The following is a 13590-nucleotide window of genomic DNA, read 5'->3' on the forward strand; positions in this document are numbered from 1 at the left end:
AAATTTAACACAACTTTTCCCGTTACTCAAATATCTGTATAAAATTATTAAGATTTTGAATTGCAGAATTTATTGATTTCTGAAACATAAAATGCCGAATTTTGGTGTCCTTAACATGTTTAAAATGTTAAACAATACGCTGGGAAAATATAGAATTTGGTGCAGATTTCTTTAGTAAAGATGTTTCTTTAACAGCAAATATTTTTCATAAAATTAATTCATTAATGAAAATCCTGTGGTGGATTTTTTCAAAATAAAATTGGAGTTTTTCGGATGAAACAAAGAATTCAAATTCTACTTTTTATTTGTGATTTTCAATTGAATTGTGTACACAAACTAATTTTGTTTAAAAAATTGAAATCAGGGTTATAAATTGACAAGCAATCTTAACACATCAAGGACCGCGAAGAAATCTATGACGAGGAACACCAAAATTCGGCATTCTACATCTCAGAAACCCCTGGACTAAATTTAAAAAATTTAGCAATTTAAATCACGGCCAATGTTGTGTTCAATTTTGTCGAATAAAGATTAACACTCAAGTTTAGTCCATTCGAGTTATACTTCGAAGTGTAGCACACTTTTGGCAAGCAAAAAAAACGTATTTGGTCCGCATTGTGTTAAGTTCATGATTTCTTGAATTCCTCAACAATTTATATTGATTGTAAAATTTTTTTACAAGTACAATCTTTTTATGAATTTTGAATCTGCATTCTGGATCTCAATTCTGAACCAAAAATTCAAAAATTGCGCTTTGAATCTGTATCCGGATTTCCATACAATTTCTGAAATGTACAAAAAATACGTTTTCCAAATCTTATTCCAGATCAAAATTTTATGAGCCAAGTTTTAGAGCCCTTATTCATGAATCTATTTTATAAATTCTGTAGTTCAATTGTTATCACTGTTTGAATTATTTATTTTTAATCTGTATTGTGAATCAGAATTAATCATTGTCATTTAAGAGCTTTAAATTATGAAATTTATGTAAGATTTAAGTTTAAGAACTTCGAATATGAATATGAAACAAAATTTCTCTCTATTCGGAAAACTATTATCAAAATATTGAAAATGCATATGATCTCAAAAGACATGATTTGATTTTGATATAGAATGCAAAATCAAATTTGAACCAGGATTTCAAAGAAGCTTTTTTTTTCTTATTTCTTATGATTATTCGAACTGAAAATAAATAATTCTAAACTGGATACAAAATCCGAAATACTGAAATAGGAATACAATTTTGGTATTGGGTATTATGGAATCAGAAGCTCCAAAATGGGTTTAATTTAATTCAAAATTTTATATTCAGACCTGAATTTCGAAGAACAAGTGAGAAAATTTTTAAAAAGTGTAGCAGAATTTTGGACTTTGGAGGGATTTTTGAGGTTATGGCATTAGTTTTAAAGTCCAGATTGTTACTCTTCATTAAATTTACTCTAGCATCAGAATTTGGTTTTGAATTTTAAGTTTTGAGCGTAGAGTAAAACACCTCGCTTGGTGTTCTGGATCCTCATGGGGGGGAGCTTAAAGCCCAAACCCCTCCCCCCCCCCTGTCCTACGGCCATGTAACACATACGTTTTTAGAAATGTACAAACTTTAAAAAAATTACAATAACGAAAAAATCGAATGTCGTAACCAGTGGTCTCGTTGTACCATTCTGTATCTAATCTCTACAGACTCTCCACTTTGACAGTCACACAACCGTACTTCAACATCCGTTTTTCAACATCCGAAAAAACAATTATAAAAAGTGTTATAGTCATTTGAAGATTTAAAAAACGTCATTTGACCCCCTCCGGTACGTTCAGTGTTCATTTAAAAAAACTCAAAATTTGAAACTTAAAAAAATTTTGTTTAAGATATGGAATGGAAATAATACTGACAAACTAGTGTAAGTAGGTAGTAGGTACTTTTCCTAGATATTTATGAACTTCTTATTATTTTTTTTTGCAAATCAAAGAAAAGCAACTAAGGTACACCGGGGTAAGTGGGGACGCGGGGTAAGTGGGGACGGTGGCTATTAAAACAATACTGTGGACTATTTTTTCAAACTTTTAATGCAGAATGTTAAATTCACTTGTAATCTATCCAATAACTGGCAAAGAGATACGGTTCCGACAATTGCGGATGTTTACGGTGACTTTTTGTAAATTTACTATTTTTAACTACGATGTGGAGTTGATGTGCATCTTTTTCAATCGCAAATTTCTCGTTAACTAGCTGGCTCTTGACGAAAAACTCTACATTGAAACAATCCTTACATTCGAAACAACCAGTTAGGAAAAGAAACGAAGGTTGAAAATTGAGAAAAAAGGGTTTATTTGCAAAAATCTAAAATTTTATCTCCAAACCCTACCTGGGGTAAGTGGGGACGGCTTTATAAACACTTGATGTTTACACATTTTTTTCAATTTTCTCTCCTTCATTCAATGCAATTTAGCTTTATTTAGCATTCAGATCATGAAAAGTTGGGAAAAGTACTTGTTTTTTCTAAAATAAGTATATATTTTCGATAATATAGGATTACACACAATAATCATTGAAAGATGCCTTATTAATAGTACCATGAACTTTTTCCAAAATTTTGGACGGTTCGAGTAATAAAGTAACTCATTCAACCAAAAAAACACAAATTTGTTGAAAATTTCCTGAGAAATCAAAGGGAAAATCTACCGTCCCCACTTACCCCATAAAGCGGGGTAAGTGAAGACACCAGCAGTCCATAACAATTTACGTGATAACTTTTTTCGCTTTGCGTCTATCAAGCTCATCTCTTCAGCATTTGTGAACAACATGTTCTGCATCACATCGAACGTGATTTTATCAAAATTTACCTACTGTTGATTTTTTAATGATTTTTAAAAGTTGAACTATACGAAAACCCGTCCCCACTTACCCCGGTGTACCTTATATTTTTTTAAACAAATTCCTGCTTGCTTTCAATTCTGGTTCAATTTTTTGAAGTTTTTGCAATTTAAAAAATGCTTTACAGGATTAAAGATTCATTTGAGGAAAAATTAAGATTTCAATTATTTCTAGAGTTTGTTTTGATTAGGTCGTATGAACCAATATAAACAAACTTGAGTTATTAACTGAAAATGATTGATAAAGTTGTATTCTATGTTTGATAAAAACTTGGTTTTGTTTGATCAATGAATGACTTTGCCAAAATGATTTGAATTTAGGACGTATGATGACTTTCTCATTTTTGAGTGTTATTTGGTTTTTGCGTCATTTAGCTCTGCCGTGCTGCAAAACGACGCAAAATAAACAGCTAGGCGTGATGGTTTTACGACGTTATGCATCATCGCGAAAAGTGATTCTGTAAGAGAGGAAAATTTAAGGGAAAAAGACAGCGAACTCTATAAAGAAGTGATGTTTAGCGATCCTAGCATTGTCAGACGCTGCAAATTGGTGTCAGGTGAGTACAATAAGCTTAACTTTTCCATGTGTGGATAGCTAGTATTGTTTTGTCGTTACAAAAGCAGCCAAAATAGTTGAAAGCGATGGATGATTTTTCGCATTGAACGGCCAGCGGCGCATCAGGTTGTTGATATAAATGTCCAGGTAATTTGGATTGAAAATGGTCACTCCCAAAAATCAATTATTCCAGGTTTCCTTGGAAGGTAATTCCCGTGGATAAGATTATTGTCTACAATCAATTCCGAACAAATTACTAAAGATTTGAGTTAATCAAATCAGTTTTTGGACTACAACTTATTGATTAACCATAAGAACGTTTGCGCCAAATGAGAAATGCATTAAGTCGTAAATACACCTTCGTTCATAGGAACCTAATTTACAGTGTTCGGCACAAAAGCGCTAATCCGCTAATCGCTAATTAGTCCGCTAACTTTTTGTTAGCGGTTTAATTCTGCCGCTAAATTTTGATTGAGCTAGCGAATTAAAAAGTTCCGCTATATTTTGGTTCCGCTAACTGAAGACCGCTAACTTCTATATTTTTGTTTCAAACTGAAAATTTATAACTTATAGAAGCATAACTTTTGTCATTTATCAAGTTGAGGAGGCATTGAGTATCATTCTGACCCCAATATGCACACTAGGCGAAAATAGTCACTTCGAATGTTCTCAGTAGAGGAGTGCGGAGTCAGAAGAAATGAATATTTTGGGTCATCACACATCACTGATACTCACCACACAGATTAACTTTTATTTTTCACTTTCAGCTCATCTTTTCACAACATTCATAGGGGAAAAATCCAACTTAAGTTGTTAAACAATTCCAGGCTGTTTTTAACATTCGTTTCTCAGTTTTTTATTTTCATCTGTTTTACATATTTACTTTTCAGATACAGATATTAGTTCATATGAAATTAGATAAAACCATCATAGAATGAATTGGTTTTGTAAACCTTTGTTTTAAGTTCGAATAAAAATTGTACAAAAATTTACGTTTGGCAATCTTCTAACATGAGAATTTAGTATTTCTATATTACAAGCTTGGAAAAGGTGAAAGCTAGCTAAATATTTGGCAATGAACCGGATATAATGATCAATCTCCAACAAAGAATTTGAACCAAAAGAATTGAGATGCAACCCTTAATAATTGATATTTATTGTTAAACTAGCTGATCCCATACGAACTCCGTTTCGCTTTCAACTTGGAATATGTCATGAACAGTTTATATGAAAGTCAATTGCCAAGCATTTTCCAGATGCACTTCTGAATTTATTGTTAAGAAATAATTACAAAAATATTGGATAATCACTTTGTCTGTCGTCTGCTACTAAATTTGAAATAAGTAATCAATTGACCGTGCCAAAAAAAACCACGTGTATAAATTTCGACTAAATCATTGCATAACAACTTAATTGTTGCCAAAAAGCTAAACCCCTTTCAGGGGCTCTTCTATAATCTTTGATATCTGAAATCGATTGCCCTTCCCTCAAAACTCCCGTGTGCAAATTTTCAAAGCAATCCATTGTTAAATAACGTCAATATTCCTAAAAACAGTGAAAAATTAATTTAAATGGATGACCTCTTTCGTCGACCCCTGGCCAAACATTTGACATCTGCAATCTATTGCCCGTCCCTGAAAACTACCGTGTGCAAATTTTCATCCCAATCCTATTTATAATAACGACGATAATGCAAAAATATTGAAAGGTTTATATGGACGACCTCCTTTGCCGGCCCCTTACACTGAATTTAATACCTGAAATCCATTGCTCATCCCTCAAAACTCTCGTGTACCAATTTTCGTCTGAATCCGATGTATAATAACGACAATATCACATAAACAGTGAATAGTTAATATGGACGACCCCTTTGGCCGACCCCTGATTTTAGTTTGGATAAGTGAAATCAGTTGTTTGTCCCAAATAACTCCTATGAGCAAATTTTCATCCCAATCTGATCTGTAGAAACGTCAATATCACTAAGATACTGAATATTTAATATGGACGACCCATTTTGCCGGCCCCTTATACTGAATTTGATACCTCAAATCGATTGCACGTCACTCAAAACTATCGTGTACCAATTTTCATCTGAATACGATGTATAATAACGCCAATATAGCAAAAACAGCGAACAGTTAATATGGACGACCCCTTTGGCTGACCCCTTACACAAAATTTGAGACCTGAAATCGATTGCTCGTCTTTTAAAACACTCATGTGCAAATTTTCAACACGATCCAACAAAAATTAACGTCCATATCGCGAAAACAATATTTGTCTTCTATGGACGACCCCCTTCAGAAGGGGTCATCCGAAAATCTAAAAACATTTTTCATCATTCCTTGTCCTAATGAGCATCCATGCCAAATTTCAGCTCTCTAGCTCTTAAGACGGCTGAGTCTATAGAGGACAAACAAACAAACAAACATACAGAAATTGCTTTTTATATACATATATATAGATTTGTTGGTTGATTTAACTGTGTATATTACGGTGTAAATTATTCCCTGACTTTATAATGTTTATAATGTTAACAACTCAACAAAAAAAAATGTGTTCGTTCAATTCGAATAACATGACAGTTAAAAAAAATCTATTTTCGTTACATAGATCAACAGTTAGCGGTTAGCGATTAGCGCTTTTAGCTTGAAGCGATAACTATTTCAGCTCATTTAGCGGTTTATATTAGCGATCGCTAACATTGGATGTGTTAGCGATTTAATTAGCGGCGCTAGTCTTTCAGTTAGCGATGCCGAACACTGCTAATTTATGCCATTTCCGGATACAGTAGCATGTTCAGCGTCCAATTTTACGTTGCCTTGCACATTTTTAGACAAATTAAATCAGTATTCATAAAATGTGAGTTGAAAAAGTGATTTCTAGATTTCTCTCAGAATCGATCCATCTGAACACAACCCAACATTATATTTAACACTAAAAAATTAAAAACTGACGTAAATCTGATTCATGTACATACTTGCAAAAAGGTGTAAAAAAATTAAAATATTCTGCAAGATTCAAAAGGAAATAGGTTTCCTTATTTATTCTTATTTATTATTAACGTTTAGTTTTGCATTGAACAATTTCAAACGATTTCAAATTGTTATAAATTTGTAAAAATATGAATTTCAATATGATCTCAATGCCCCATATTCAAGATGTAAGAGAAATAGCAGCCTGACAAAGTTGGAAGTTTGTGCACTTCTTCGCATATTTCATTCTGATTGAACGCTACGGTAAACACCCAAAATGCTGCTGTAAAATGATAAGATTTTAAATAGATTAAGAGGAATTGTTAATCTTACCTCACATTTCTCGCACTTGTTGGCATGAAATGGTGTCCCCATTCGGTAAGGTCTCTGGTTATAAAGTGGACAGCAACGGTCACAATTCGGTCCACACGTGTTGTGCATGCATTCACACCGAGGCAAATTATCGATATCATTTGCCTTACACTTGCCCGCATGGCCAGAACAGAAACACCGTCCTCCTATCCGTAACGATCGGATGGTGTAAAAGCTTCGCTTGGCTTGCGCCTGGGAGTCTACCACACTTTCGCCCAAAAGCGGCGACAAGCTGCCACTCTGATGCAGTGCGGTATGCATACGCACCAGGCGTATTCGTATGTAGCGGGCCAGAGTAAAGTTGAGCAGTTCTTGGGAGGTGGTTTTCTCGCTCGGTCGACCCGATATCAACGAGAGGTTTATTTCACCGTTTTCGAGCGGTTCAGCCGTCTGGGAAAACTGAGTCGAGCAGATCACCTCCGAATCGTTTCGGAAGATATAGTTAGCAGAGTGGGCGCCAAGGCCGAATCGCTCGCGACATTCGTCGTCGTCGGCCGCAAAGTATTGCCAAGCTTGGTAGGTTTTGCCGTCCGTTGATTTTTCCAGCGCCCAGGATGCCGGAAGTGGTGATATGGCGGCTCGAAGCGTGAAAAATACCACTTGGTAGATCTGGAAAGAGATGAAAAAACGTTTAGGTAGAATCAATAAAAAAAATTCAATCAAGGATCGCCTGCATTTTCTATACCCTTAATTATACGATGTATCGATTAACATAAGATATATTATCATTCGTGAGATTGATTTCAGGAAACATTCATCTCTAAATGTGAAGGACCTTTTAACATGGATGTTACTAAAATTAGAAATAGGTAAAAATTGTGCCTAGAAGATGATAGCAAAAAAAATGGTTTATGTATTTTAATTTTTTACAACTATACACTATAAAACTATGTAGAAGTGTCTCGAATATTTGTGTTTTTGAAAATTCCATAGAGTTAAGCATTAAAAACGCTAATCGCTAATTATTTTCAATTGATGAATGATTTATATGAATTAATTGTATCACTGGATTTTTTATTTAAACATTTGAACGTACGGATACACAAACTCCACCAAAGGCAATCAGTCAATCAAGAGTACTGATATATGTATGGTTTTTTCCAAAGCCTGCACAAAAACGTTAAGCTGCTTATTTTATGTTCTCAAAATTAATTTGTCCCTAGATTTTTGGCGCTCCATATTTGGCGAAGAAATCGCTCTTCCCGAAAATGTATCATCGACATCATAGAATGAAGAATCTATATTGAGATTCAAAACACTCACAATTTCTTCATCGTTTCTCACATCAATCTGAACGTTTTCTTTTTAAACGGTTATCCGTCCAAAACTGTCTCTCTGAATGGCAATTCTCATGATATATTTTGAATCAGTTGATTCAAAACCTGTACCTCACAAACAATATTTTTTAGTTGAGCTGAAAAATACGAGCTCTATATTTACTCATTTCAATATCCTTCTACACAACTTATACATCCTTTTATAAACCAACCCACCAATTCACTGCGAGAAAATGTTGATAGAAAAATTGTCTTAATTTGTGTTTCTTTTATTCTAAAATGGTCTTTAAAACTCTTTAAAGAATTTCTTGCTATAAATGTAATTTTTCAAATGAAAATAATACACACATTGTTGAGAGATGAAAATATTGAGAAAAATCTTCAAGTTATCTTTTTTAAGTGTCAGTAAATTATCGCTATGAGTTTCAAACTGATTGTAAAACTTAGATTTTTAATAATTTTTCGGAAGTATTTCACTTTTCACCGATAAGGCCGATTAACTCATTAACAAACATAACTAACGGTGATTATATTCTTCATTGGAGTATTTGACTTAATAGTGATTTGGAAATTTACTATTAAAATTTCAATTTTCAGTTATGAAACGCAATTGCCGTTGAAAATTCTTTTTTCGTTTTTTTTTTTTAAATTTCTTAATGTGAAAAATTAACATTTTAAATATTGATCAACTAGAAAATATTTACTCTTGAATTTAAAGTTATCATTCAAAATTTTTAATTTTAATTGTACTGAAACAAATAAAGCGAATAATTACAAATAAGCATCAAATAATTGATGATTTAAAAAGTAAAAAATAGTTTTTTTTCCTTCATGTAGGTACCAACACATAATTCCAAACTTTTTAAATGATTTTGAATTATAATAAAAATTATGAAATGAAAAGTTAATTCTATTAGTGAATACTATTCTTTAGTCTTTAGAGTCTTAATCAATTGCAATTGAAATAGCCAAGCTCTCAGATTCAGAGATTCAAACCATGAATTGGATTTTAAAGTTTCAATTTTATTGTGTGGATGAGTGGAAAGCTGCGACATACCTAATTGCTGTAGATCTTGAAATTCAGTATTATTGGTCAAAAATCACTAAAAGATATTCCGTATTTTAGCATGATAGTTTACCGCATAAATACCGCATAAATAGTCGACTGATAACGGGATAGTTTTTAAAACTTATCAGTTTAGAGTGAAATCGATCAATGATAACTGATGAAGTAACTAACCTACATGAACAACAAAAAAATATTTTTAGTCTTTTCACTATCCTATATTCAACGATACAGATTATAGGAAAGGATGCCACAAAGTGGCAGATTCTCCAAAATAAAAACGATACAGATTTTGATAACATAGTCTTGTTCCAAAGATACAAAACCAAGTTTAACATTTTTTTTTGAAAATTGAAATGATAACATTATAGATATTGCAAATATCACAAAAAGAAGATTTGTTTAAGTATTTGATGCCGAAAATTTTGCTCTATTTCACAACTTGTGCATTAAATCATATCCAAGATTTATTTTGGTTTAAAATGTTTTCAAAATCCCCGTATTTTACAAAACGGGGAATCATACTTAGTTCTATAATAATGATGCCCAGAAGTCATGTTAAATTACTCACAGTGTAAATGAAAATAAACCAATAAGTTAACATCTTTTTTGACTTTAATATTTGATATTATACACTTTTGCTAAAAAATGCACAAATTTTTTCGATGAATTTTACTTTGTATTTTCAAAAATTATAGCGAAAACCAGAGCTGATAGAAAAAAAAAATACAGATTCGCATTCAGTGACCTTAAATTAGTTTAAATCAATTTTCAAATTCTTTGCAACTCGGAAAATGTGAATTTTGTTTCCTTGTGCAATAATGCGAGTTCTGGAGATGAATTTAAATCTCTTCCACAAAACACCAATTCCTTCATATTGATACAGCTTTTATAAATACTTTTATTCCTTTTTGGCTCTTAAAACTAAAAGAGGACGCAAAAGTTATAACACGCCATTTCTTCTTTCGATTTATTGTTGCTGGAATCTTTTGTTTTTTAACGCAGAAACTAGGATTTAGAAATCTTGAGAGGATTTTTCAAAATTTAAACTCTTACAATGAATATTTTAAACTCGATCTCTGATGTGATAGATTTTAAACAGAATTAAATTGAATCGGATCTAAAATTAAAAATATGAAGTTTCATAATTCATTTTTGAATGATGGAAAACTGAAGGTGAAAAAAAATCGTGAAAGGGAATCTTTTACTATGATTCAAAACCTCAATTCTTATTTTGCAATCTAGTCATGAATTTCTTATAAACGCAAGTGAAACCAGCACTGCTTTAGATTTTCAAATGAGACATCTGATATGACTTTGCAAAGTTTAAAAATTCTCAATAAACCAACTGTAAACGAGTTTAATAAAAAAAAGGGGGAGAGTGGGGTAACGTGGGCCACTCTAATTATCTCAGCTGTGTGTTGAGACAAAAATCTCAATCCAACTGTCATCGTCGTCGCTTTACGTAAGCATGTTTTTCTATATGTTGTTGACTTATGCTCGCACCATATGCTTCTTTTATTTAACTTGCCTAGAAAAATGTACACCGCCTATGCAATTTGCGGAACCTAAAGTTCATAACAAAAATATGCTCATACGCTTATGATCTTGGTTTTGTCATGTTCTTTCACGTGGAAGAGGAATTTTTGATGAAACATCAATAAGTCACACAAACGCAACCAATTTGCAAATCATAGCTTGTGGGGAATTGGGGGCCATATTTTGTGGGGTATCTTGGACCACCTATGTTTTTTGGTGAAAAGGTGCCAAACGAGGGAAATAGAAACAAGGTGGTATATCGGAAGCGAGGTTCTATAGGTCCAATCAGAAATAAAATTTGGATACTTTTACTTTGATGATGATGATGATGATGATATTTATTTAAGTCCTTTTAACCTCAGAGGCCATTCGGGCCTGATTTTACTTTGAGTATAGGGAAAAAAGTAGTCCGAAGAAAAAACAAGTGAGGGTATAAGGTTAGTAGAGTGACGACAACAAGGTAAGATCTTTAGTGAATTTAAAAATTCATTTTTATATAACTAAATGTAGAATAGTCTATCACTTGCCAACTATCCAGGTATATACACGGATGCCGGAATATCTGATTAGAATTGATAAAAATTGTAATTTTTATAAATTTTTGAGTGGTTGCCTAAGTGATTGAAACATTCATCCAAAACAAATACCAACAGCCACAACAGATAACACGAAGCCATTGTGCCGGGTATGGAAAATTCTGCTTTAGAGATATGCCGAACTGTTAATACAAAGAGTGCAGAGGTGTTCATACTTTGGTAAAACTGCGGTGAATCCGTGCACCCATGGTGGATTACCAACATACATACATACATATCTTGGACAACCTATGTTTTTATGTTTTTATACACATTCACTTAAAATACGTTTTCTCTATCTGTAAAATGTTCTTATGCCAAATGAAGATTTAAATAAAATATTTTGTCCATCCTATATAAGTGTAGAGTTTAGATATACTTGGTTTTATATTGACTCCCTAATTCCAAGAAATTTGGCCAAAACGTTCGCGAGCCACGTTTGGGAATCTTTTCGATCATACACATATCTCTTTTTTATTTCATCAACTAAAATTGCTTTAAAATAACGATATGAATTTTGAAACTACAGTTTTGTACACGTTTGGCAATGCTCCTATCATAAGAATTTTGCATTACTATTATGAAAGTTTGAAAAAAAAGTTAAACCTGGTTAGAGATTTTTCAACAGACTGGGCACAATAAACAATCTGCACTATGTTTGTAAAGTATTTGAGCAAACGAATTGAGATGCAACCATAATCCATGCTGTTGCCATCCTGTTTACGTTATTGTTTATCAACAGTTAGCGATTAGCACTTTAAGCTTGAAGCGATAACTTTTTCCGCTCATTTAGCGGTTTTAATTAGCGATCGCTAAATTTGAATGAGTTAGTGATTTAATAAGCGCCGCTAATTTTTCAATTAGCGATGCCGAACACTGCCGAAAACGAATTCTTCAGAGTTATATTCAGCAACATTAATTAGACATTGGTTTTGGAAGCATTGAACAAAATTTGATGTGCTTCGAAGGACAATTAAACTTTCAAGTGATTTTAACCTATTTTTCTGTTAACTGTGTTCAAATGATGAATAAATTTTGCCCATATTTTCCAGAAAAAAGGCCTACGCTTTTGACGTGATTATTGGAAAATTAGTCACCCCAATGGAACACTTTATTGCAACTTACCATAACGGTAATTTAAATAACTTCTTTTATTCGATAAACATTCTCACGGAGTGAAAAATTTTAAAAATTGAAGGGTTTACCGACTAGTAAGTTATAAATTTTTATAAAATCTCGAGCTTTCAACGGTTTTTCCGGAAGAGAGAGAGGTGATCAGGATGATCACCCCCATAGGACCACGTATGTGTTGAAGTCTTGCTCGGTAAAATGGTACCGTAGTCCGGGGTAATATTGATCACTTTTTTTCATTATTTTTCGATTATATTTTCTGTTAAGGCGAATGTGGCATGTTTCATATTTTTAAAATCAGTACTCGACTCCAATGAACGTAAAACATTGTGTGCAGAAATTTATTAGACCATTTTAAATTTGACTAAAGAATCGATTTCGTCTCTGTTTTGAATTTGTTGCTTTGGTATTACATTGATCAGTCTCTATTTTGACGGTTTCAACGAGTTTTCTCGATCATAAAGGTTACAAAACACCTTCATAATATTTACAAATGCTAGTTTATCAATTTTATCTTGCTATTCAACGTTTTCTTTTAAAATCATTTTAAATTGGAAAAAGTACTAATATGTTACATACATTTAGGGGTAAAAATTAAAACAATTGCTAAATAGTTTGAGTTAATGAAAACCAATGAAATTTTACCTTAACACATTCCTCTAGGCCCTCCTACAATTTTCATTTTCATTTTTTCTTCAAAGTTAACCATTTGATAGGGTTTTTATCCATTTGTCCAATACGGGCTTACTCTTGAAAATTGTCCTTATTTTTTAAATATAAAAAATTTATCACTAAAAGACTATAAAAAAAGCACTATAACTATACATATACGAAGAAAAAAAGAAGTTCTTTCACATTCAACGAGCCGTTTGCTTCTAAATGCATTTTGGTTTCATCAGGAGAGCTGTTTGTTTGCAAGCCTTAGAAAAAGTAGATATTTCAAGATTTTGAAGTTACATTTTTACTGACAGAATTTTTTTTGAATCCATACAAACCGAGTTTTACCTATTTTAAACTCAAACCATAGGCTTTTAAACTTAGAAAACAGTTTTCAAAAATTCTAACTACAGACTGAGTTATTGATGATAATGTGCAAAAATTTATTTTTGGTCAAAGATATCTCGGTGTTAAAAGTTACCCTGTTTTACGGTACTGTTTAACATTTACTGAACAATACTTTCCAATGTATTGTCAACTTCTCAGTAAATCATATTATTCAATGATCCATGAC

The 13590-nt window shown here is 32.5% G+C and overlaps 1 protein-coding gene across 1 annotated transcript in view; it reads right to left on the minus strand.

Annotated features, from left to right (window-relative positions):
• Positions 1 to 13590, minus strand: part of LOC129745984 (laminin subunit alpha-1) — a 394883-nt gene that overhangs the window by 299707 nt on the left and 81586 nt on the right. Inside the window, exon 2 of the mRNA XM_055739399.1 lies at positions 6733 to 7380. Coding sequence (XP_055595374.1) covers positions 6733 to 7032 — 300 coding nt within the window. The 5' untranslated portion in view covers positions 7033 to 7380. The remainder of the gene's footprint in view (positions 1 to 6732; positions 7381 to 13590) is intronic.

Source organism: Uranotaenia lowii, chromosome 2 (genome assembly GCF_029784155.1).
Source record: "Uranotaenia lowii strain MFRU-FL chromosome 2, ASM2978415v1, whole genome shotgun sequence".
Taxonomy (NCBI): domain Eukaryota; kingdom Metazoa; phylum Arthropoda; class Insecta; order Diptera; family Culicidae; genus Uranotaenia; species Uranotaenia lowii.